The 27,543-nt window shown below is 39.9% G+C and overlaps 1 protein-coding gene across 1 annotated transcript in view; it reads right to left on the reverse strand.

Moving 5' to 3' along the window:
• The window catches only part of LOC126176786 (dedicator of cytokinesis protein 1), a 475,112-nt gene that overhangs the window by 375,705 nt on the left and 71,864 nt on the right, over window positions 1–27,543 (reverse strand). The window contains exons 3-7 of the mRNA XM_049923958.1: window positions 20,092–20,188; window positions 17,650–17,795; window positions 15,825–15,945; window positions 11,262–11,489; window positions 9,491–9,726 (exon numbers count right to left, since the gene is read on the reverse strand). Of these exons, the coding sequence (XP_049779915.1) occupies window positions 9,491–9,726; window positions 11,262–11,489; window positions 15,825–15,945; window positions 17,650–17,795; window positions 20,092–20,188 (828 nt within the window). The remainder of the gene's footprint in view (window positions 1–9,490; window positions 9,727–11,261; window positions 11,490–15,824; window positions 15,946–17,649; window positions 17,796–20,091; window positions 20,189–27,543) is intronic.

Here is a 27,543-nt window from a genome sequence, read left to right on the forward strand (position 1 = left end):
TCCAACTCTCAATTGCTATGCTTGCCCTATGTGTGATGAACTTCACAATGGTGGTCTTGATAAAATGTGTCGCTCTGGAAAATGTTGGAATGAGGCCACTGTCCCAGCACTTCCGTAAAAAGCACAAAGAACTTTATCTCACTTGCATATTAGGTACTTGCCCAACCTCCGGGTATATCGTTATTGCCAAAGTGGGATGTTATTCTAGAGTACATTCTCCTCTTCTTTGCCTTTTCCCAATGGCAATGTTAGTGACAGCTGGTGGCTTGGTGCCCTTCATGACACCACCACTCCGCACTCCGCCGCCGCCGCCCCCCCCCCCCCCATCCTCCCTCTCCCCACTCCCCACTCCCCCTGTATGGAATTTGTCCATCTACCTACATTTAAAGTTAATCTCATGTCCAAGTAGTGAGACATGTTGTAAATGTTTGCATAGTGTGTATTTGAAATGGGATGTGGGTATTAGGGTGGGTATTAGCCCAGCATTTATCTAGCTTAAAAACCACATCCAGGCTGGCCAGCTCACTAGCACTCATTGTTAATCCACGAGGCAGATTCAATCTGTGGCAGGCCTGCCAACTCAAATTCCGGATGCAATGCGCTAACATTCTAGGCTTTCCAGATGTGCCCTATTCTTGAGTACACTCATTACACAAATATTTTAGAAACTTTTGTCAGCAATGAGTAAGTTTCATTTTTTTCATTTTTATCAAATTAAAACAAACTATTTACATTTTTCAAATAAATTCTGTTATATGACAGGAAACATACAAAACAAAGATGTGAAAGAGAAGGAAAAGTCAATGCAAACACTTGATTTCATAAAAAAACAATGGATAAGGAAGTGTCCAGAGCATCTTGTGTCTTTTAGAAGCTCACATTTTTATCAACTTTTCTCTTCCCCAGCACCTACAAGTTCCTGTTTTTCCCATTTCTTAATTTCTCCTGATGATGGAAACGTTAATGATTTTCAAAAGCTAAAGACTCAAGTACACTTGGCAGCTTGTGAGACTATTAGTCCTACTGCAACTTTTCTCAGCACCTTCTAAACACGCAAACTGTAGCATATCATTCCTGGCTGTGTCAACTGGCTCACAATCTGCACTTTGTGGACACTGTAATGAAGCAAGCTGGGATAATTTTAATTCCCGTCTTGTTTTGCCATCTCCCTCCTTAAAAATTCATGTTTTTCTTGACTAATTACCATTAACACACGTGACTATAATCTGCATTTTCATAAAAGAGAAAGGTTGGCCCTCAGTTTTAAAGAATACAACAACAGATCCAATTTTGTGCCTAGTTCTATGTATGTAATTGATTTTATATAATTTATTTTGACTATTCCTAGTTAGTATATTTAATTATAGGGAGAAATGAGTAATTGTTTTGTAACTTAAATTCTACTGTTGACATACAACCAAATATAAATTCTGTACTAATTATAAACATTTGGAAGACGAAATACTAGTAATTTTAAAGTATCTATTTGGCTCTATTCAAAAACATGTTAGCAAGATCAGCCCTGAATTAATTCCAAAGTAATTAACAGTTTTGGAAAAAGTATTGGCTGTGTAATGGTATTTGTTAATTTCATGATTTAAACAAATAATTTGGCCTAACTCTTGCAGTATAAGAATTTTTGGTTTATTCAGTTAATTTAATGAGTTAAGTTTTAATTGTAATTTCTGTAAATTTAACTTCAAAAAATGTGTAGCTTCAGCACCTATTATTGTGATTATATATAAGGGCCCGATTTTTGGTCACGGGACAGTCAGTCCATGGCCGAGTTTCAGACGAGAAACCTGTGTTAATTAGAATCACAACACTGCTTCAACTTAACTGTGGAATAAGTGTTAAACAATTAGGCCATGTGTAAAAAACAATGACAGTGTCTGCTCAATACGTATCTTTCTATTCTTCAAGAACTGTAAACCTTGTGGTTAGGCTTTTACTGCTTGTAGATGTTCAATAGGAAACTATTGTGGCAGTATGTGGAGCTTTGCCTGTTAAAGATTAATTAGGCTTATCGAAAGGTAAACAATAGTGCACTGGCCTTATAAATGTGGGGGTGGGGGTTGTGAAAAGTGAAAGTAAAAGACAGTGAAACGCAACTGTGTATTTGTTGGCAACATTATTTACAGTAGTCAGTGTCCAAATTAAAAACCCCATTTTTCATCCAGTGTAACAACATAGTACATCAACACCAAGGACAGCAAACGAAGAAAATAAAAGCAGGTGGAACCACTACAACACTAGAGCTGGTTTTACAGTATATGGTAGCAAGGGGGCTTTGTCCAGCCTGGAGCTGATGGGTAAGTTTTCCTGAAACCCTTCTAAGTGGGTTGTGGTCAGGGCCCACTATGCTTGCTTAACAAAAGAAACTTTAGGTGTTTTCTAGCACCCATTGCAAAGAATTTTAAAACATCCTAGTGGAACACATCTCTTTCTAGAGAGAATTAGTGGGAACAGGGACTGACCCATGCGAAAGTCTCCATTGTGCAGTGGAGGCTTATGCACCTGAAAGCATAAATGTTGAAATTATTTCATGGAGGTGCTAGGAGTTCACAAAAATGAGGAAGACAGTCAGCAGCCCTCCTACATGTAGAAGGTGGGTCATGGGCACTGTAGGGCTCCTACTATGAAAAGCTAGGAAAAGTTCATAAGCATGTAGTCATGCACAGGTGTGGAATTCTGCATCAACCTTGGGTTGCACATCAGCAATATGCCACATATGTCCGCTGCCAACGTGATGTTTCTGCTGTGTGGAGTTACCTACCTGTCGCCCGCAAGTGTGTCTTCTCTGGTAGTTGTGTATACAAACAAGACGGGCACCAATGGCACGAAACTGTGCTGTGTATGCCATTTGTACCAGGCTCTACCTGCAGGCACCCGCTATGCTTCAGTGCACTAGGAAATGGAGGCACTGCTGACAATGAACAAACACCATCCACACACCACATGGACAGAAACGGACTTCCGCCTACTGGGTACATAAGGCCACAGCACAGCCTCGGCAGGCAAGTTGCAGCTTGAACTGTAGTTCAGTGCTGTGCACTCACCGAGGCAAACAGGGCGCTCCACTGCCCTGCTTCGATCCATTGTCATGCATACACGACTTCACACGGCCCAGTTCCTCAGTGCAATACGGCAATACGGTACGACACTTCTCACAGATCTGATACCTCATCAGCACACTTCGAGTTTTTTATTCCAAGTGATCGAATGATCTTTCAATTGTGGTTTTTGTAACAAAGATCACTGTGAATTTGTTTAGTTAATGAAACGTTTGTACGACAACTTCAGAATCATCTTTGAAAACAGCAAGCAACCACACACAAAGCACAGGACAGAAAAGCGATAATGAATCATTCTCTCATGTGTGTTCATTCCTGCAGTCGTTTTCCCTTTTCTCATCTGCTATACAGGACATTGGCCACGGAACTGTTTTCACATGTGGTTTATGGTTCTTGCCGCGTTAGTTTGTTTGCTGGCTCAGAGATCTTCCAGTGAATATGCTTTTGCTTGTGTGTGCCATTTGTTGCGATGGGGACAGTGTATTTCGGTTTATATTGTTGTCACACCCTATATTCAGTGGTATTAGTCACATTCTGCAGATCTTCTGATGATGTCTGTGCGTCAAAAGGGTTGTTTTCTGTTCATGTGTTGTTGTCAAAGGAATTCTCTAGTTATTGCTGTTGGTCTATATTGTTTTCAATTGTTCCTTTTTTATATTTCTGTCACAGTTCAGTGGTATCTTTGTTTATGGTTTGAGTGCGATTTTCCATTATCATGCCTGTCCCATCAGCTGAGCTGTCTTCGTCTAACACTGTTTGGCTGCAGCAGCAGCAGCAGCAGCAGCAGCAGCAGCAAATTCAGAAACTGCTACAGGGCGTAGCTCACCTCACTCAGTTTTTGGCTACTACAGCTGTTTCTCGGCACACAGCCACTGAACCTGTGTTGCTTTTTCGTATGTTCGACAGTCAGAAAGATGACTGAGACCTGTACTGTCAACAGTTGGAGTTGGAGTTGCACTCTACGGCATACGGCATACGGCATACAAGGTATGCAACACAGCATCAATTTTCTTGCCAGTGTGGGTGCAGAAATTGAGTTTCTGTTGTCAGTTTCTTTCTGGCTCTCATCCAGAGGACACAAACCACGAATTGTAAGTTGGACACTTAAATGTACACTTTCACTACGTCAGTCTCCCCCAGCCACGCAACAGGCGTGCCACGTACTTGGTTAATACCAGACAGTCTTTTTACTGTTTTCAAGTGAGCTTGTTCCTGAACATGGTCCAGACAGGGCATCCATAAGTATTGTGTGTGGCAAGCTGGCCCACTTGCAGTCAGGAAAGTTGCAACACGGTCGGCACGCCATGCGGTACTCCACATCTCGTTCCCAAAAATATATGACGGCAGTACAGTTACTCTCGGCCCAGCCCTCGGCTGCGACACTATCAGATGCTGTCTCTCTCACCATCGGCGTAAGTTTTATCAGTGCCAGCTCTGTTACGGCTAGCCCTCCTTTCGGCATCACACCTGTCGGTGCCGGCGCTCCTTTCGCAACTCAGACTGTCGGTGATGATGCCAGCTGTGTCATCAGTCCAGACATCACTGGCCCTCTTCTAGCCAGCACTTACGTAGTCACTCCGTCTGTCAGTGATGTCTTCAGTCCCGTCACCAATCCGGATATCGCTATCCCTGTCTCAGCCAGCTGACGTGTCGTCACCGACTGGGCCGAGAATGACTCCAGTCCGGTTTTCGCCCACCCTCTTCCGGCCGTCCCTCCTGACAGTGCCGAGCCTGTCGGTGATGACGTCATTCCTGTGGTCGGTCCCCACGTCGCTAGCCCTCCAACTGTTGCCAAATCTGTCTGTGACGACTGTGGTCCATTCGTCAGTCCTCACGCCAGTGGTCCTGTTCCAGCTGGCTCACCTGCCACTGCCTACCCTGTCCATGTCCACGCCAGCTGTCTTGCCAGTGTGTTCGTCATCACCTGTGCTGTGGGTGGTCCTCTTACCACCGCCACCATTGCCGTGTTAGTGGCCAGCCCAGTCATTCTCACTGGCACTGTCACGGTTGCCCGTGCAGCCATTCCCATCGCTGCTGTCAACCCCCCCTCCAGCCCACTGTCTCGACCTGTGCTGCCAATTCCATTGCGTGTTCTTTTGGGTCCTGGGTTGCACTTTTTTTCACTAACAGCCCAGCAGATGCCCAGCCTTCCCCCGCCACCTGTGACAGCCATTTGCTATTCCCTCTATCTTCACACACACACAGCATGCCTTATTTTGTTGGGACAATCTTCATTGTAAAGTGTGGTCCACTTCTTCATTTTCGTGCAAGTGGCGCTGAGCTTTTTCTGTTGTTCTGAAATGTTCTATTCTTGCACATCAGCTGCCAAGGGTCTACACCCCATGCTCAGTAGTCTTGTTCATTGTATTTTGTACTCAGGGGCTTCTGTCAAGTCAAGGATTCTGACTTAATATATTGCTTTTGATTCTGTTCAGTGCTGTGAACTTCAACACCAGTTGTCTGTTCGTTATTCGTAGTGACTACGGAGGTTGCTCCCGTTGACGAAACAATGTCGAGGGAGACGGTTCGCCACTGACTGCTGCTGTCATTCGCCCGTGTGACTGGGCTGGTTCAATGGCTTCTCGTCAAGCTCAATCGCCTCCTCTGGCACCTGTGCCTTTGATGGCTCTTGCACCATCTTCCGTTTAAGTCCACACGCTGCACCCCAATTGGTCTTCGACAGCCATCCTGCCTGGCCATTCACGCCTCTTCTCATCCACCACGCCCAATGCCACTCCGCCCTTCTCACCACTGTCACAACACAGCAGCCACGGATGGCCTCCTTCGAGATGGCATTGTCGTCTCCTTTCTAAGGGGGAAGGGATGTCGTGTATCGGCTGTAGGCTACATACGTTGCTGCCAGCCCTACATTTCTGCCGCGCAGAGTTGCCTGTCAGTCACCCACAAATGTCTTTCCCCTGGTGGTTGCGTATACATACGAGACAATAAGCTGCCACTCAAATTCAAAAATCTTAGCAGTAATCCACACGCTTTCAAATCGAAACTGAAAAGTTTCCTCATGGGTCACTCTTTCTATTCTGTCGAGGAGTTCCTTGAAAAATTAAGACGATTCTCATTGTATTGCTGATAGCGTCTGCTTAAACTTATGGACTGATTTTCTTTCAGGTTCATGAACATTTATTTTTATCTGTTATTACTTTTTATGTTGTAAGTTCATGTATTGACACGTTCCATGAACGTGGAGATTTGCTCCTCAATTTGGTCCTACAGAACTTGACATTTAAATAAATAAATAAAATAAGACAAGCATCACATGGTCATGACCCTGTGCTGCATATACACAGTATGTTCATAGGCCATTTGTACCAGGTCCCATCACAAGGCAGCAGCTATGCTTCAGAGCCACATCCACACCAGGAAACCAACAGCACTACTATCAAAGAAACACCACACGCACATCACACGGTCAGAAATGTATTTTCACCTGCACCTGCTGGGTGTATAAGGCCAGGCACAGCCTCCACTAGGTCAGTCGCAGTTCGAGTCACAGTTCAATTCACAATTCAAGTCGCAGTTCGACTCAGTCCAATGCTGCGCAGTCACTGAGGCAAGCCAGGATAGTCCACTCTACTTTGCACCACTGTTGTGCCTGCGCTACTCGATGTGACCCGGTTTCTCAATGGGTGCCGCCCTACAGCCATAAGGGATGACTCTTTCCGAAGATCTTATATCTCCATCAGTAAACTTTGTGTTTGTTATTTCAAGTGATCAAACAATTTATCACTTGTAGTTTTTGAGACAAACATCACTGTGAATTTGTGCTGTTAATAAAGTGTTTGTATTGAAACTTCAGAATCATCTCTGATCACAGCAGCAACCACAAATAAAGTGCAGGATGGAAAACTTTGGATTTTTCTCAGCGAGTGCTCTAGTTTAGTGAGTGTGCACATGCTCAATAAGAAGTCTCTTATAAGAGAATGGAAGCAGGAGATAGCTGGAGGTGATGTTAAATGAAAAGAACCTAACCTCTGAATTTTTACCCTATGTTTATTCATATATACTAGAAAAAGTTACAGTTCCCATGATGGCAACATGAACAGTGAAACAATGCCCTAACTTATGACTTTGTAACTATAAAATAAGAATGCCATATTCTTGACTTAAAATTCACTAAGCATTGAAGAATTTATGTAAAACACAGGTATGAAAAAAAACTGTGGAATGATGAAGATAGTACTGCACACTGATACAAAATCAGCTGCTTCATTTTTTGCTCTGTATACATAGCATTTGGGGTAGAATAATGCAATATACTGGGTCACTTATTTCTGAACAAAGGAACTGAAACTGCAAAAATAAAATTAAAAGGCTTAAAGCACGCGCCTGCGCACACACACGCACACACATACAAAAAATAGGAATAGGGAAAGATAAAAGGATATGGATGGGAGGAGAGAAGTGAATCCTGTCTGGTGTGGCACGCAGGGACTAGAAGGTGGCAGAACAAAGCTGCCACGCACTGTGTCTGGGGTCTGACAATGGGAGGGGGGAGGAAAGGGAAGTGCAAAGGAGAGGAATAGAGAAGGGAAAAAGATCAGTGGATGCAGTGGCAGACTGCTTCTCATCCCGTCCCTTCCACACAAAGTCTCTTGAGGGTGCGGCTGGCCTTCTAGTCCCTGCTCACTTTGCCAGGCACTACCCACATCTCTCCCTGCACTCACACCCTGCTATCCCTCCCTTCGCCATCCATCTCCAGACTGCCGCTTTTGCTCAGCACAGTTGCATTCAGGGCAGAGTGGCTGCAGATAACAATCATGCGTGCATGAGGTGTGCTTGCTTTTGTAAATGTGTGTGTCTTTCCTTTCTGAAGAAGGCTTTGGCTGAAAGCTCAATGTGTAACAGCCTTTTCGTTGTACCGGTCTGCAACTCAATCCGTGCTTAGTAGCAGTCTGTCCTTTTCATTCTGCAGGATGGGTCATAAAGGACTTTAGAACTTTGGAGTGATTTAGAAATTTATTAAGATAACTTACAGAGTAGTCAGGTATGTCATTTTGTAGCAAACACCTTCAAGTTCTACATAAAAGTGTCAAGTGTCATTTTGGTTCAATGTGACTACCATTTGCGATGTGGCAAACTTCCCACGGTAATAACTTTCTCTGCGCACTCAATCCAGCAAATTGGATGTAACTTCCGCAACGGCAACGTAGATTCAGTTTTTCGTGTCCTAAGTTGTTTGGTAGAGAAGGAACATACTAATGGTCCTTAATGAAACCCCATACAATGAACTCCAGTGGTGTCAAGTTTGGGGAGCGAGATGGCCACACAATTAGTCCTTCACATCCAATCCGACGACAACCCATCTGAACAAAATTCTTGTGCCAGGAGTAAATTGTACACCTGCCAGAAAGTTCTTTGCTGTATTTGCTGCAAAGTTTACACTGAATGATTGTTGCAGAGTTTGTTTCATGAAACCAAAACACACAGCAAGCATGCTATACACTAGTGAAAGTAGCCATTTTAATTGTGCACGACACTGGTGCTCCTGGTGGCAGAATGGGGCACTAATGCAGTATGTGAATACAACTTGAGGTGATTTGTTACAAAATGACACATTTACCAATTGTGTAAGTTACCTCAATAAATTTGTAAATAATTCCCAAGCTGTAAAGCCGTTTCTGACTTGATATTCTAACCTGGACATTCCCTTGCATTGAGTAAGAACTGAAAAAAAAAAAAACTAGGCGCTTACTAGGTGAACTTGAAATTGTCAAGTGAAAATGCTTATCAGTGAAATACTTACAACATATGATGACAATATTAGTGTTCAGTCCATGTCCATACATTAATCAAAGAAAATGATCAATCTTTAGTATATAATAGACTGTAGCATAGTCAGTCTGTGGTACTAATATTTCTTGTTTCCCCAATTACACCAGTGTCTTCACAAATTAATTACTCTAAACATCTTGAATGTGTTCTATTTTTCCTTTCCAAGTTTAACTGATTGATGCTTGTACAAGACAAATAAATAAACAATGGTTCTACACCAAGTAATATTTTGGTAGATAATGTCATTAAAACGCATAACCTCAGCACTACAAAGTTTGTTATATGGCTTCTGTATGGACTATTGATGAAGAATACATTTCCAAGCAGCATAAATGTGTAACCATCTATTCATTCAATATTAATGTTAAGCTCTCTATGAGCTGGAGATACACCCCACAAACATCTGTCGCTTCAGTTTTAATGAAAACATTATTAACCTTTCCTGTGGAGACTGCAGCACATACCTACATCTATACTGCAATTTATCTCAGAAACAGTGCAATGACAAGGCAGTAAAAATGCATTTTAAGATAAATAAATGCTAACAGAGACAAAAAGTTCAGGAGAAGTAAAAAAAATTTTTTTTTAATGTCAAACTTTATAATGCTAATGCAAAAGTGACTTACTGCAGAAATGGAATGAAGTGGTGTTTCTCTTCATCACTTTCCATCTTTCCACAAAGGAAAAGAGTAATATCCATAGCAGCAACTCCCCATGGCCTCCTCATACCTTCGGCATGTAGTTTCTTTGGTACTTGAGAGCTTCGACGATGATCGATATCCCTCACTTCCATTGCACCAATTCGAATGATATAGCAGACTAGATATACTTTTGATCTTGTCAGATCTCTACTACCCAGATCCTACAATCAGACACATTTAATTAGTCTCACTAACACACACACTTTCAAAATAACAATAGCTAATGACTATTAAGATGACCTACAAATTCCCAAACAGTGACAAAGGTGTAAACAAACTTCATCTGCATCAGATGCTTTAAAAATGTTTCATTATAAAAGGAATGAAGACAGAAGACACTTTTTATGTGGTAAAGTAGGTCACTTATCAAAACAATGTACAAAAAGGGGCCATCGGCCAAATGAAAATATATGCACAGACAACAGAGAAGATTGCTATATTGTTAACTAGTGTAACACAGTGTAAAATTTAAGATTCTTCAAAAACGAATAAAGAACTTTTATTAGCAAGAAGCAACATCTTTTCTGTAGATGTAAATCCACTGGGCTGTAATGAGTGTTACTTTGACAGTGGTGCAATACATCACATAACACATCAACATGGCTGGTACACTACGCATGAACAATTTGAAACTCTAAAACAGATAGATAGTGCCAAGAATGGCATGCAAAATTAAAGCGTTTGGTACAGGTCGAGTTGCCGTATAGATATTCAATGGACAGAACTATATTTTGAAGATATTCGTTTTTGTCCTGATGGATCCTGTAATTTATTTTTGGATGGCATGAAAAAATGGGTATCTAATTTAACATTCTGTGTGCCAGTTTTTAAATGATCTTGGTATAGAGACAAAGACTGATAGTAGCTTTTCTGAAGGGTGTGTCTGTGCTAAATATCATTGGCCGGCATGTGGTGAAAAAGTGCAGAAACCCACTAAAGCTGGAGAATTACTTTATGCAGATTTTTGTTGACCAATGGAAGAAAATTATTAGCAGTTCCATTAATACTTTGTTGTTTTAAGGACGGTTTTTCCAATTTTAGAATTTTGCACCACAAACATGAAATTGAAGAAAAATTGCCACTGTTCATTGAAATTCAAGTTGATGTTACCATGAAAGAATTACGTACAGACAACGGCAAGGAGTTCCACAGCAAAGATAAACATAAGTTTGTTGACTAAACTGGGATGACACATTTGATTACTCCACCATATCCTCCTCAGCAGAACGGAGTTTCTGAGTGGGAAAATAGAAACCTTTGCGAGATGACATGTTCTTGGTGTTGCTCATGTGTGGTGATGCTGTTCTGGCTGCAACACACACTTTGAATTGAACTGGTCCCGCAAAGATGAAAGGTGAAATGTCAACTGAAATATTTTTGAGGAAATGTCATTTTGATAATTTTGTGATGTTTGGAATGGAATGCTATTCTTGGATTCCTAAATAAAAATAGAACAAGTTTGATGCTAAATCTTTTAAAGGATATGTGGTGGTAGTTATGATTGTGGATCCCATCATTTACATTCATGGGAAAAAAAAAAAAAAGGGCGCATGTATGTATGCAGAGGTTTAAAATTCAACTGCACACAATTACAAAAACCAGCTACTCAAGAGAATAAAAGAACAGTTGATATATCAAATGTAGATGAAAATCAAAGCACAAATCACAACAGTATTTTGCTGAAAAATCAACTTACTGTAAATAGTACACGTAGATTATAAAGCTGATCTATATCTTTGGCAAGTCCTTCTTTGCTCCACCGCACTACGTAGTTCTCCGTGATTGCTTTGTTTGTATTCGCATCATACAGATTCATCAGTAGCTCAGCATCTTCTGTCATTTTGCAAACAAAATTTCGAACTGATACAAACACAATGTGTGAATAATGAGTAACGACCTTTTGAGGTTTTTCACTTTCCATAGACTGAAAAGAAGAAGAAAAACCATGAAATTAGTAAAGTGCCACAAGCATATGAAATAAAAATATAATTTTCATCTGAAAAATACATTATGATAAATGTCCGTAAGTCATTATATAATTACATTATCTGTATAAATGACGTTCACAGAAAAGATACGTAATATCCATAACTGCAAACCTCCAAGAAGACAAAAAATAACAAGTACTGGAAACTCCTCGAAAGATGTAGACTGAAAGTGACAAACATGTATAAATAAATCAAATTTAACATATCTAAAAACAAAGATGATGAGACTTACCAAACAAAAGCGCTGGCAGGTCGATAGACACACAAACAAACACACAAAATTCAAGCTTTCACAACAAACGGTTGCTTCATCAGGAAAGAGGGAAGGAGAGGGAAAGACGAAAGGATGTGGGTTTTAAGGGAGAGGGTAAGGAGTCATTCCAATCCTGGGAGCAGAAAGACTTACCTTAGGGGGAAAAAAGGACAGGTATACACTCGCGCGCGCGCGCACACACACACACACACACACACAAGCAGACATATGTAAAGGCAAAGAGTTTGGGTAGAGATGTCAGTCGAGGCGGAAGTACAGAGGCAAAGATGTTATTGAATGATGGTGAGGTATGAGCGGCGGCAACTTGAAATTAGCGGAGGTTGAGGCCTGGTGGGTAACGGGAAGAGAGGATATATTGAAGGGCAAGTTCCCATCTCCGGAGTTCTGCTACGTTGGTGTCAGTGGGAAGTATCCAGATAACCCGGACGGTGTAACACTGTGCCAAGATGTGCTGGCCGTGCACCAAGGCATGTTTAGCCACAGGGTGATCCTCATTACCAACAAACACTGTCTGCCTGTGTCCGCTCATGCGAATGGACAGTTTGTTGCTGGTCATTCCCACATAGAAAGCTTCACAGTGTAGGCAGGTCAGTTGGTAAATCACGTGGGTGCTGTCACATGTGGCTCTGCCTTCGATCGTGTACACCTTCCGGGTTACAGGACTGGAGTAGGTGGTGGTGGGAGGGTGCATGGGACAGGTTTTACACCAGGGGCGCTTACAAGGGTAGGAGCCAGAGGGTAGGGAAGGTGGTTTGGGGATTTCATAGGGATGAACCAAGAGGTTACGAAGGTTAGGTGGATGGCGGAAAGACACTCTTGGTGGGGTGGGGAGGATTTCATGAAGGATGGATCTCATTTTAGGGCAGGATTTGAGGAAGTCGTATCCCTGCTGGAGAGCCACATTCAGAGTCTGATCCAGTCCCGGAAAGTATCCTGTCACAAGTGGGGCACTTTTGAGATTCTTCTGTGGTAGGTTCTGGCTTTGGGGGGATGAGGAAGTGGCTCTGGTTATTTGCTTCTGTACCAGGTCGGGAGGGTAGTTGCGGGATGCGAAAGCTGTTTTCAGGTTGTTGATATATATATATTCTGGGATGGGTTTAAGGATTTGAGGAGAGACTGGAGACGCTGCTGGATTTCTGGAATGGGTTCATTGTGGCAGTGTTTGTAGGTGGACGAATCTGACAGCTGATGGAGTGTTCCAGCGATAATCCTTGTGGTACAAAACAACAGTGGTGGAGCCTTTGTCAAAAGGTAGGATTATAACGTCAGGATCAGTTTTTAAGTGATGGATTGTGGTTCTTTCTGCAGATATAAGGTTAGCTTGCATGTTGAGGGGTTTCGGCAATGATGGTGTGGCAAAGTTCAAGGTTAAGAAATTCTGGAAAGTTAACAGCGACGATTTATGGACAGTGGGGGTGGATCACGGTTGGATGGATGTTGTTCCACCCTGGACTTCCACTGTTTGCTTAAACTTTCAAAATCATTATCGTAAAAAACGATTTGGAAATGGCAATAAGCTTTTCATCTTAGAAAACAAAACTGTTATTTATTGGCTACTGATAAAGAAAAAGGAAAATTGAGAAACATAAAATGAAATTAAGACAATGTTATTATTTAGATACTGCCATGGTTTCATCAAACTGTTCATCGCTGTTTAGAATGTTGCCATGACTATACTGTAAATCTAGAAAGAAATGATATTGGCGGTGGGGTATAAAGTTGGATAGTTCCTCCCCCTCCCCCTCCCTCTCCCTCTCTCTCTTTTGTTTTGTGCTTCTGTACATATCCTCCATAAAAGTAAGGTATTTGAAATTGATGTTGAGTAAAGCTCATTGGCAGGTACCCAGTCCTGCTTCCAGAAGCATGCCCTTAGTCAAATCAAGCCACAGGAATTCAGCCTTGTCATTCAGGGTTTATTTATAAAACAACAGATGCTCCATGTGCATTATCGTACTTGATATGATGCATGTTCAGCCACTCACTTTCATTTCCACATTTTTTTCCCCTATTCGTGACACACTCTTAAAGGTCTTTCTCATAAAATCTGAATGTTGCATTTGATAAACCACAAACTTATTCGTTATCTGGCAGTGGTAACAGACCTGACTGCAACGAGCATTTGGACATATCCAATTCACTTGCCAAATTGCTCACCAGTTTCATCCAGTGTGAATGAATTATTGAACTAGGACCACCCCATTTATCAGATAAAAAGATCTGTCTGCATAGTAATGATGAGCAGTCTCAGCCAATTTTTCAGTTTTTGCATCTTACACTACATGGCACCCACCCTTCCAATTATAGTGCCAGAGGATGGTAATGAAGAAAATTTTCATTTGTTGCAGCAGATTGGGTTGCCACTGTTGTGACAGTGCCACGACATTTAACAGTGCCGCCACGACAGTACGCGCAAACGGCGATTGAGGCGCTCCGCAACTAGGCTGAGCGCGGGAACGCCACCTAGCTACAAACGGTGCCGGCCGCATGTCACGGCACGGCAGTCGAATAAGAGATACTGAGTTGTTACCATGTAACGAGCTATTGTTTTTAAGTGAGTGTGTTTGAATATCCATGCAATTATTGGTGATTAAAGATTATAACAGCCACTTCCACCATTTTGAAGCTTGATATGCTCTCAAACTGGTTAATCGACTTGCTTACATATCCAAATGCTTACATCAACAATTGGGGTAAAGATAGATTGCTACTTACCATAAAGATGACACATTAAGTTGCAGATAGGCACAACTGAAAGACACTTACACATAAGCATTCAGCCACAGCCTTCATCACACCATTCATTCACACAAGCAAGCACACCTCAAACACACATGACCAACTCCAGCCCGAGCCGCCAGAGTTGGCAGTCACATGTGCTTGTGTGAATTAATGGTGTGTGTTTCTCTTTTTCTGACAAACGCTGTGGCCAAACGATTATGGTTAGTGTCTTAATTGTGCCTGTCTGCAGCTTAATGTGTCATCTTTACGGCAGTAGCAGTCTATCTTTACCCTGTTGTTGATATTCCTACCTGCAGTTTCCATTTTCAAATGTTTGTATCTACATAATCTTACGTTATTCTATTCCTAACACATTAAGAATAAGCTTGTGCTTCATTCTAAGCTTTTCCTCAAAGACATCTGGGGGTCCACCTTCGTAGGTTGTATTTTGAGTAGTGGTGGTTGTGGTGGTACCTCTGTCACTACTATCCTTCTACTCTATTCTGCATTTTTTCTTTCTTCCACTCCTTTTAGACATTTGACCCTAGGCACCCACATCTCAACCATTCTCTACACATCCTTACAATTTTAATCTTTTTTTCCATCAACCCTCTCTTGTTGTGATTCCTCCTATGTTGTCCTCCCAACACTTTGATTTTCCAGTTTTCCCCATTTTTATTACATCTGTTGAACTTTTTGCAAACTTCATTTCCATGGTTAGCAATTTAATTTTTTTTACCTTTCCTTCATGATTAAGTTTCCTGCAGTATACAATAAAACTGGTGTCTAACATGTTTGTTATTGCGCCTTGTTACTTTTTTGGAAGACTTCGTCATTACATGTCATTCATTGTCTAAAGAAACAGATAAGCTTGCAAAGTTATTTACAAATCCTATGTGGTCTTACACCCATTTAGAAGTCTCTGTTATGTGCTCCTATGTGGCTTTCTCCTAAAAACAATGAAAGTGCTAGAGGCTAACTGCAATACCTGTCTTACTTATGAAGGTCTATAAAGCGGCATAAAGTCAATTTTAATTTATTTTTTTTTTTTACTTGGGCTATTTAAGTCTACTAATCAATACATCAGATTCTGTGTAGCATCACAAGTAGTGACAATCTTATTCTTTACTTATTTCCTACTCTGTGTTAAATTGTCCAATCTCTGTAATAAAGCTTGTAGAATATATATTTTTAGTGCATCATAACCTTTGTTATGATTAATATCTTTCCAATACTTCTTAAATGTAAAAACATATTTATCACTGATCAGAATACTTACTGCTTTCTTAATACGTTCTGTAGCCATCTCATGTTGCCTGTATAACTGAATGGTAGATGTTATGTCTGGACTCAAAATGTTACCATTCTTATCCCGCACAACCATATCTAAATCCAGCATTCTGCACAGAGAGACATGTTTAATGTAAGTAAAAAATTAGTGATTTAATTTTATTAGACTTATTTTTGACGCCTCAAAATAAATAAACCATTCTGTAATTATTTACACTGTGATTGAAAAATTTTGGGAATAGTCACAAAGGGAATTTCAACTTTAAGTTACCGTATTTACTCGAGTCTAAGCCGCACTCGAATCTAAGCCGCACCTAAAAAATGAGACTCGAAATCAAGGGAAAAAAAATTACCCGAATCTAAGCCGCACCTGAAATTTGAGACTCGAAATTCAAGGGGAGAGAAAAGTTTTGGGCCGCATCTCCAAATCGAAACAAAGTTGGCCCACTGTAATATGAGGCAATTTAGGTCGAATGAATGACGATACAGCTACAGTAGTTTGGTTCGAGTCGTAAGCTTAGCAGTTAAGCTTTACCAGGTAGCCATTGCTATGCGTCAGGTGCTCCGTCCGTATTTATACAGGTACCCTTCCTTTTTCACGTGCTTCGTCTGTTTTGAATTGATTGCTTATTTTTCTTTGATCTGATAAGCGCAGTTTTCTTTGTTATAGGTGTTTATGTCACTCTACGCTGAATATGCATTACTGTACTGTGTCATGCTTTGTTCGTCATACTCCGATACTGCGTGTTTACGGCCTGTCGCCGATCGCGGCGTGGCTTGCTTTTGTGCGCGCTACCGCCGCTTACACATAAAAAAAAAAAGAGAGAGAGGAATCGTCTCATTAGCGAAACAATGGCAAGAGACTGCTACTTGTTGTTACTTACACTGCTGCTTTCTTTGATAATGATCAACAAGAACCAAATAATAGACTGCGTATGATAGAAGATGTTCTGAACGAGAGTTTAGTGAAAATTTTTCTCCGTTTGAAAATCTTTGCAGGCGCCTCTTTAGTACATTACATTCTGCACAGAAATTAGAGTCATCTTAGATTTAAAAATCTAGTCAATTGCTCGCTTCATTTCTGACTGTATCACTGTTTTGCATAAGAATAATACGAACATAAACATGACATGATATGTATATTCTTCCGCGTTTGCTGTTGTCTCACTCTAGTTTTATGGTTTATTACGCAGACAGGATTTAAATGAGATAGCAGCAAACACGAAACAGAACAAGGCAAAATGTTTATGTTCGTATTATTCTTATGGTGACGAGAATACTGCATGTGATTCACAATTTATAAAAGTTCCTATTAGCAACCATCTCTTCTCACAGATAGGAAAAAATTCAGAACGTAGAGTTGGCCATATTGACAAACATCCTAAACATTCTTGCCAGTCGGGTTTTCGTAGTACATTGAAATGCTGCTACATTCGAAGATGAACAATACGGAATTTGTATTTACTTCGTTGGATAATGTATGAAAATGCAGTGGTCGAAACACGGCGTGGAGAAAAAAAGCTTGTCTTCCACCTTTTTTTTAAAAAATTTATTTACTGACGCAGATGTTTTGGTGCCAGTATTTATCTTTGTGCCTACGAAGCATGCCTCTGTAGCGCTACATATATTCGGCGGCAGAACTAAGTTGTGGCGGCACCCACCGACATTTTTAAGAACTTCCTCTTGCTTTGCACTCGATTCTAAGCCGCAGGCGGTTTTTTGGATTACAAAAACCGGAAAAAAAGTGCGGCTTAGATTCGAGTAAATACGGTAGGAGGCTTTAACAATTAAAAATAAAAGAATAAAGTTCTTACTTGTTCCCCATATCTATTTTGGAAGTAACTTGCTGTTTAAGTTCTTTAAGTTCATCAACGGGCAGAGTTCCTGACAAAATCTTGCTGCGGTACTGCAAAAGCTCAAGTATCTGATGTTCCACAGCTTTGAAGTTTTTGCTGTGCGTCTGGAAATATTAGTTACACAGTCATTAAATTTTGCTATTGTGACATATGACTAAGTTTAAGGTACTGTGAACCATAATGTAACAACTTTGTTCTCATTTTTATTGAATTTTATCAATACAGAACTATGCATTCTTAACTTTCTTGTAAAGTAACTTACGTAAAACTTCAACTATCATATTATAATCATTACTACTGACTAATTGAAATAGATGATCTTCATCTGTCAAAATTAGGAAAGGTTCTCACAACAGATAATCTGCTCTTGAATCAAAGCAGCATTGCTCTCATGTTCCATAATTAACAAGGAAGGAGAAATGTTAAAAGTATAACATCATGTCACTGTGGGTGGAGCACTGGCTTAGACTGGACAATACTAAGACAAAACATTGATCCTGGCTTCACTGACAATTCCCAGAAGTGATTCAGGGGGAAAAAAAACCACACACAGAACATATGAATGGAGATTTGAATACCTCTTCTCCATCATGCGTGTTCCAAGCATTAAATCTTACGCTGCTTGCAGAGTAACACTGTTTGTTTGACATTGGAGCAGACTGTCTTATAGAGAGTGGAACACCGATGCCTCAGCTACTTGGTGGGTTGCATGAGCATTGCCCATAAATTAAGATCTCCAATGCTTTTTCAAGCAGAAAACATCATTTTATTGCAAAATCAATAACCTATTCCGAAAGCTTGGACCTTTAGTTATTTTCAATATAGTCCCCATCACAACTGAAGCATTTTTTGGAGACGCTCAGAAAGCTTTTTCATATCTGTGTCACACCACTCTCCTGTCGACTTGTGCAGGAAGTGGCCTTCAGCTCTTCACCACTTGAGAATTTAATTCCCCCCTCCCAAGTGTTGTCTCAAGCTGGGGAACAAATAGTAGTCACCGGGAGCCAAATCAGGGATGTATGGAGGATAGTCAATGATTTCCCACCCAAATTAGGTGATGAGATCTGTCATGGTGCTGGCGACATGAGGGTGGGCCTCGTCACGGTACAAACGAACTCCCTTTGTCAGCCGACTCCTCCTTTTGCTCTGCATAGCCTGGCAGAGCTCCGTTGATGTTTCATGGTACCTTATCATACTGGTTGTTGTACCTCTTTCCAGGCAGTCAACCAGCAGAGCGCCTTTCCTATCACAGAATACTGACGTCATCACCTTCCCTGCTGACGGCATTTGCTTGAATTTCTTGAAATTTGGAGAACTGAAATGCTGCCACTGTTTCGATTGTCCCGTAGTCTCTGGTGTGAAGTAGTGGACTGAAATCTCCTCCCCGGTTACAACTGAATCCAGAAATTCCTCACCCCTCTTCCCAGTAACGGCGGAGAAATTTGCAGGCACTTTCAAAGTGCTTCTTTTCGTGTTCATCACTGAGCATCCACAGCACTTATCTGGCCTACACACTGTGATACTTCAAAATGTCCATCGAAATCTTGTCCATTGTAGTCTTACAGACATCCCCTATTAGTTCAGCAATCTCTCACATAGTCACATGCCAATCCAGAAGCAAAACATCTTCAACTTTCGTCACTATCTCATCCGAAACTGACGGTTGCTGCGGCCAGCCTCGTTGTGCACATTTGTATGGCCATCTGTGAACTTCCTACACCATTTACACACATTTTTAACATCCGTACACTTTTCTCCACACACATCGGTCAACTGGCGATGGATTTCGATAGGGGCTGACCCCTTAAACCACAGAACTCTAATCACAGAATGCAATTCACATTTGGCTGGAGCATCTATTTTCCCTTCCATCATTACCGACTGCTACACCAAGAACGAGCATCACAGACAGGTGGAGACTGGCAAGAATAGTGGTGTGGGGAAGCAAGGAACATGGCGCTGTTGTCAGATTTAAGCTAGCTCGCTGCGTCCCGAAGGGAGCTCATTGGAGATCTTACTTCATGGACAACCCCCGTAATAATAATCTGTTCCACCCATTACCTATCTTATGTTTAAATACATGTCATTTTGGTGGACCTTGTTATATATGCATTGCAGAGGATCCCATTATGTAGTCTTTCTATACTTTCAGTATATGTAATGAATGTTGATTGACAAATAAACTCTCTAGCATGGGTAATTGAGAGCAAAGTAAGAGGTGATTGGCGTAAGTAAAAACACATTTCAGTAGTTGTACATCAATTGGAAAACATCCTACAAAAAGTAAATTTTCTAAATGTTTTGCCTATTCTTGCCATAAAGAAATACTCATTTCCTTCATATATTGACAACCAGTAGAAGAAAAACATAAGATAACAAAATAATAAATTAATACATTACCCTGTATAAGTTCTTCCATATTTGCCCCCATTCACGAAGAACAGAGGTTATTTCATTGACTACCTGGGGTTGGTTAAATACTTCACCATCAGTATTCCTGTTAAAAATTGTATTACAGTCAATTACTCAATTCAACTCAGACAATGCAAAATACCAACAAACAATCTTACTACTAATTATTTAGAATAATTTATTAAGTCTGGTAAAAATTGTATCCATTAACAGAGTTCTGTGGTTTTAATACAGAAACTCTTTATTATGAATTGCCCTACAGTAAGTGGCATGCTATTCACTACCCCCAACGGTGGACTGGCTCACCCAGGCAGCTACATACAGAAATGCAGTTTAATATATAATCTGACAAATGTAAATCATTTTGAATGTGATGTAGTATTACACATAAAATTAACATTTTACATAAACACTTACCAATAAGATTAACATAAATGCACACATCTTATTTTTGTATTTCCTCCCTGTTACCGAAGTCTCATTTGAGAAGGGGAGGACAAACATTTTTGACTGCTGAAGTAGTTTTCAGCTGATGAGAACTGTTATTCAAGTCTTTACTATCATTGTTGTGGTCTTCAGTCCAGATACTGGTTTGATGCCAGCTCTCCATGCTACTCTATCCTGTGCAAGCTTCTTCATCTCCCAGTACCTACTGCAACCTACATCCTTCTGAATTTGCTTAGTGTATTTATCTCTTGGTCTCTCCCTACGATTTTTACCCTCCACGCTGCCCTCCAATACTAAATTGGTGATCCCTTCATGCCTCAGAACTTGTCCTACCAACTGATACCTTCTTCTGGTCAAGTTGTGCCACAAATTCATCTTCTCCCCAATTCTATTCAGTACCTCCTCATTAATTACACAATCTATCCATCCAATCATCAGCATTCTTCTGTAGCACCACATGTCAAAAGCCTCTATTATCTTGTTGTCTGAGCTATTTATCGTACATGTTTCACCTCCATACATAGCTACACTTCATACAAATAGTTTGAAAAGGACTTCATGAGACTTAAATTATACTCAATGTTAACAAATTTCTCTTCTTCAGAAATGCTTTCCTTGCCATAGCAAGTCTGCATTTTATATCCTCTCTACTTCAACCATCATCAGTTATTTTGCTCCCCAAATAGCAAAACTCCTTTACTACTTTAAGTGTCTCATTTCCTACTCTAATTCCCCCAGCATCACCCGACTTAATTCGACTACATTCCATTATCCTTGTTTTGCTTTTGTTGATGTTCGTCTTATACCCTCCTTTCAAGACACTGTCCATTCCGTTCAACTGCTCTTCCAAGTCCTTTGCTGTCCCTGACAGAATTACAATGTCATCGGCAAACCTCAAAGTTTTTATTTCTCCTCCATGGATTTTAATTCCTACTTCAAATTTTTCTTTTGTTTCCTTTACTGCTTGCTCAATATACAGATTGAAGAAGATTGGGGGCAGACTACAACCTTGTCTCACTCCCTTCTCAGTCACTGCTTCCCTTGCATGCCCCTTGACTCTTATAAATGCCATTTAGTTTCTGTACAAATTGCAAATAGCCTTTTGCTTTCTGTATTTTACGACTGCCAACCTCAGAATTTGAAAGAGAGTTTTTCGGTCAACATTGTCAAAAGCTTTCTCTAAGTCTAAAAATGCTAAAAACATGGGTTTGCCTTTCCTTAACCTACCGTATTTACTCGAATTTAAGCTGCACTCGATTCTAAGCTGCACCAGAAAAATGGGACTCGAAATCAAGGAAATAATTTTCTCGAATCTAAGCCACACCTGAAATTTGAGACTCGAAATTCAAGGGGAGAAAAATGTTTTAGGCCGCACCTCCAGATCGAAACAAAGTTGGTCCATTGTAATATGAGACACAGTTTAGGTCGAATGAATGACGATACAGCTATAGTAGTTTGGTTCCAGTTGTAAGCTTAGCAGTTGAGCTTTACCAGGTAGCCATTGCTATGCGTCAGGCGCTCCATCCGTATTTATACGGGTACCCTTCCTTTTTCACGTGCTTCATCTGGTTTGAATCGATTGCTTATTTTTCTTTGATCTGGTAAGTGCCGTTCTCTTTCTTATAGGTGTTTACGTCACTCTAAGCTGAAAATGCATTATTGTACTATTTCATGCATCGTTTGTCGCATTCTGATAGTGAGTGTTTACGGCATGTCGCCGCTCGCGGCATGGCTTGCTTTTGTGCTCGCTACCGCGGCTTACAATTATATATTAAAAAAAAAGAAAAATATGGCAAGAGACTACTACTTGTTGTTACTTACAGTGCTGCTTTCTTTGATAATAACCAACAAGAACAAAATAATAGACTGCGTATGATAGAAGATGTTCTGAACAAGAGTTTAGCGAAAATTTTTCTCCGTTTGAAAATCTTTGGACGCCTCTTTAATACATTACATTCTGCACAGAAATTAGAGTCATCTTAGATTTAAAAATCTAGTCAATTGCCGTGCTTCATTTCTGACTGTATCACTATTAGGCATAAGAATAATACAAATATAAACATGACATGATATGTACATTCTTCCGCGTTTGCTGTTGTCTCACTCTAGTTTCATACTTTATTAGGCAGACAGGATTTAAATGAGATAGCAGCAAACACGAAAGAATACATGGCAAAATGTTTATATTCGTATTATTCTTATGGTGAAGAGAATACTAAATGTGATTCACAATTCATAAAAGTTCCTATTAGCAACCACCTCTTCTCACAGATAGGAAAAAATTCAGAATGTAGAGTTGGCCAAATTGACAAATATCCCAAACAGTCTTGCCAGTTGGATTTTCGTAGTACATTGAAATGCTGCTACGTTAGAGGATGAACAATACGGAATTTGTATTTACTTCGTTGGATAATGTATAAAAATGCAGTGGTCGAAACTCGGGGCGGAGAAATAAGCTCGTCTTCCACCTTTTCTTAAATTTATTTACTGACGCAGAGGTTTTGGCGCCAGTATTTAACTGTGTGCCTGCAAAGCATGCCAGTGTAGCACTACATATATTCGATGGCAGAAGTTAGTTGTGGTGGCACCTACCATTTTTCAGCACTTCCGCTTACTTTGCACTCGATTCTAAGCCGCAGGCGGTTTTTTGGATTACAAATACCAGAAAAAAAGTGCGGCTTAGATTCAAGTAAATACGGTATCTTCTATGAGAAGTCATGGGGTCAGTATCGCCTCTCATGTTCAAACACTTTTATGGAATCCAAACTGATCTTCCCCGAGGTCGGCTTCTACCAGCTTCGTCCGTAAAGAATATGTGTTAGTACTTTGCAGACGTGACTTATTAAACTGACAATTCGGTAATTTTCACATCTGTCAACACCTGCTTTCTTTGGGATTGGAAGTACTATATTCTTCTTTAAGTCTGAGGGTATTTCACCTGCGTCTTACATCTTGCTCATCAAATGGAAGAGTTTTGTCATGGCTGACTGTCCCAAGGCTATCAGTAGTTCTAATGGAATGTTGCCTAATCCCGGGGCCTTGTTTCGACTTAGGTCTTTCAGTGTTCTATCAAATTCTTCATGCAGTATCATATCTCCCATTTCATCTTCATCTACCACCTCTTCCATTTGTATAATATTGTCCTCCAGTACATCGCCCTTGTATAGACCCTCTATGTACTCCTTCCACCTTTCTGCTTTCCCTTCTTTGCTTAGAACGGGTTTTCCATCTGAGCTCTTGATATTCGTACAGGTGGTTTTCTTTTCTCCAAAGGTCTCTCTAACTTTCCTGTAGGCAGTATCTATCTTACCCCTACTGATATATGCCTCTACCTCCTTACATTTGTCCTCTAGCCATCCCTGCTTAGTCATTTTGCACACCCTGTTGATCTCATTTTTTGAGATGCTTGTGTTCCTTTTCGCCTGCTTCTTTTACTGCATTTTTATATTTTCTCCTTTCATCAATTAAATTCAATATCTCGTGTTGCCCAAAGATTTCTACCAGCCCTCACCTTTTTACCTACTTGATCCTCTGCTGCCTTCACTATTTCATTTCTCAAAGCTACCCATACATCTTCTACTGTATTCATTCCCCTGTTCCAGTTAATGATTGCCTAATGCTCCCCCTGAAACCCTCTACGACCTCTGGTTCTTTCAGCTTATCCATGTCCCAGCTTCTTAAAAGTCGTCCTACCTTTCCGCTGTTTCTTCAGTTTTAATGTACAGTTCATAACCAATAAATTGTGGTCAGAGTCCACATCTGCCCCTGGAAATGTCTTACAATTTAAAACCTGGTTCCTAAATCTCTGTCTAACCATTATATAATTAATCTGAAATCTTCCTGTGTCTCCAGGTCTCTTCCATGTATACAACATTCTCTCTTAATTCTTAAACTAAGTATTAGCTATGGTTAAATTATGCTTTGTGCAAGATTCTACCGGGCGGCTTCCTCTTTCATTCCTCACCCCCACCCCCAGTCCATATTCACCTACTACTTTTCCTTCTATTGAATTCCAGTCCCCAATGACTATTAAATTTTCGTCTCCCTTAACTATCTGAATAATTTCTTTTATCACATCACACATTTCTTCAATCTCTTCATCACCTGCAGAACTAGATGGCCAAACAAATTTGTACTACTGTGGTAGGTGGGGGCTTCATGTCTATCTTGGCTACAACAATGTATTCACTATGTTGTTCATAGTAGCTTATCCGTGTTTCTATATTTTTATGCATTATTAAACCTACTCTTCCAATACCCATATTTGTTTTGCGTTTATAATCCTGTATTCACCTGTGTCTTCACTATGAAAATCATTAAAAGAGACACCTTTAGAAGGAACCTACCACGTGTTAGCTCGAGTGAGGTATATGAGGCAATGGATGCAAATTCTAAATTTAATGTATTTGTAAGGAAATTATCTTTGTATTTAACAGTTATTTTCCAATGAAAACTGTTAAATACAACACCAGTAGTTTGTCAAAGAAGCCTTGGAAAACTAAATACTTTGCAGCATCATGTATCAAGATAGAGAAACTATACGAATGGTTCGGATAAGCAAAGCTGTTCAACTGCTTTCATATTATTCTCTACTGATAAGAGTTATAGAAAATCAAAAAGCTTGCACGTCATGGCAAAGATTAAAAACTCTAAAAATAAAATGAAAACAATAGGGATCACAGTTATAAGCAAAATACCAAAATCTATCCGGGAACAACCCAATCTAGTAACTAAAGATAATGACTAGGTGTTCCTTGACACGAAGTATGTATCTTCAAGAGAAAACATTACAGTTTATGCAGCGATCAGTACCACAACCAGTCAATTCAAGGTCACTGTAACTTACTTCAAGGTTATAAGGAAAATAATTTACTCTCTTAGAAGCAAATATTCTTATGGGGTGATAACATTTCCAACAAAATATTAAAAGCTTGTTGTTGTGATATAGCTACTGTATTCAATATTTAAAGAATATTTTTCACAAACCATATCTCCTGAAAAAATAGAATATACCATTGTTAGACACCTGTTTAAGGAAAGTAGCAGGACAGGTATTAATCACTATTGACCTCTTTCATATTCACTAATATACGATTCTTGGTCAGTCACAATTGGGTTTCCACATGGACCTCTCCACTGAACATACAGTCTACATTTCACCAACATTCGTTCTGTAAGTAATTGTTGATTTTTGTGAAGAAAGTATTTGTAAATTGGTTTACTTTGCAGACATGCATTCATTTATGACATACGGAATATTTTTCTCATGCACATATTCACAAAGTATTTATTGCACAGAAACATGTTGTAAGAATAATACCTGGTGTTCATCCTCTAACTTCTTGTCAGCAACTGCTTACAAAATTACGCAAACTAAAAATAGCCTCGCAATAGATTTACTGTGTCACAAATGTTTATTGTGAAAAACCAAGCACAAATCCAATATAATAGCACCATCCATTAATGTAATGCTAAGAACACAAACAGTCTCTATTAGCTGCAACTTAATCTTACTTTTGCAGAGAAAAGTAAACAGCTATAAAAATATTTGATCACTTACCTTGTAAATTAAAGCTGCTGGTACATAATGAAAATTTTAAAAACAATTTACAATCATTTCTACTTGACATCTCTTTCTACTCCATATGTGGATTTCTGAGTAAACAATAGCTCCACATATCTAGATAAAATATATCAAACTTATGAATGAAAAACACACAACATTGGTGTAATATTCTACAATAGTGTAGAATATTACACAAGATGCATGTGTTTTTCCATTCATAATGTATAAACTATTCAACCAAGAACCAAGAGAATGGTCAGTTAATGCAATTTATCAAGTTTTGTAGAAGACTGATATTAAAAATATCAAGTTATGTAAATAGCCAGCATGTACCCATGTTTTCAGAGAGAAAATACACATTATTTGTAAGCCTACTGGCATATTATACATCTTAATGAGTTGTCATGAATATGATCCATGGAACATACCAAAAACTGAACTAATTAAACATTACTATTGATAGGCTCTCATCACATTTAATGATTTGCTGTAAACATGACATATGGCTGAACAAACAAATGTGTCTCCTAAGGAATAGAATGAAACCCCCTAACCATCTCATGCCTGTCCAAAATTCGGACGTATCAAGTGCATCAGAAGTATTCACCACATGGGACTCGGCAAGGTGCACAACAATGCAGCACTTGGGAACAGCTGTCACATCTTGATCACAGCAGCCAGAGGTATGAGCGTTGAGAGGGAAATACAAATATGTGATTCAGTTCTCTTGGAGTACTATGCTTTGTTTGATATTTAAAACAACTTTACTTTTGGCAAAGTTCTGTGATGCAAAGAATTACTGAATCACTCTATCATTCACACTTCATTTTGGCACATCAGTTGCCATAAGTGGATTATGAAAGATGACAGAGTACATAAATAAAAAATGATCTTAGATAAATCATCTGACACATAACTGAGGGTGCTAGAAAACAGGCTGTTCCTCACACTGTATTGCTGTTCTGTGAATACAGAGAAATATTATGATATAACATCTGTAACTGAAGCTGAGAAATGGCAGAATTTAGAGGAAAAAGTACTGTCGTAATATATTCAAGTGTGTGTGATACCCTGAGGAAAAGTGTATTTGCAAATGAGACACAATACCACTACATTGTATTAAGAACTAATGAGTTGCAGCATCATGCAACAATTCAAATGCAGGTAAAAGATGGATGATATTGAGGAACACAAATAGAGATCAGAAATCTGCTAGCAACCTAAAATATGGAAATATTTTTTTGTTAAGCTGCTGCTGCAGCTGTTGTCAATTGTGTGTTTAAGGAGGCCAGATATCTTAAATAATCAGTCTCCTATTCACCCCTATGACAGAAAAAGTGTACCCCATCTACCTGCATCTCCCATCTATCTGCATCTAGAATTGAACTGATGTGCAAATGTGAGGATATTTTCTAAATGTTTGTGTA

The sequence above is a fragment of the Schistocerca cancellata genome, chromosome 3 (assembly GCF_023864275.1).
Source record: "Schistocerca cancellata isolate TAMUIC-IGC-003103 chromosome 3, iqSchCanc2.1, whole genome shotgun sequence".
NCBI classification, from domain to species: domain Eukaryota; kingdom Metazoa; phylum Arthropoda; class Insecta; order Orthoptera; family Acrididae; genus Schistocerca; species Schistocerca cancellata.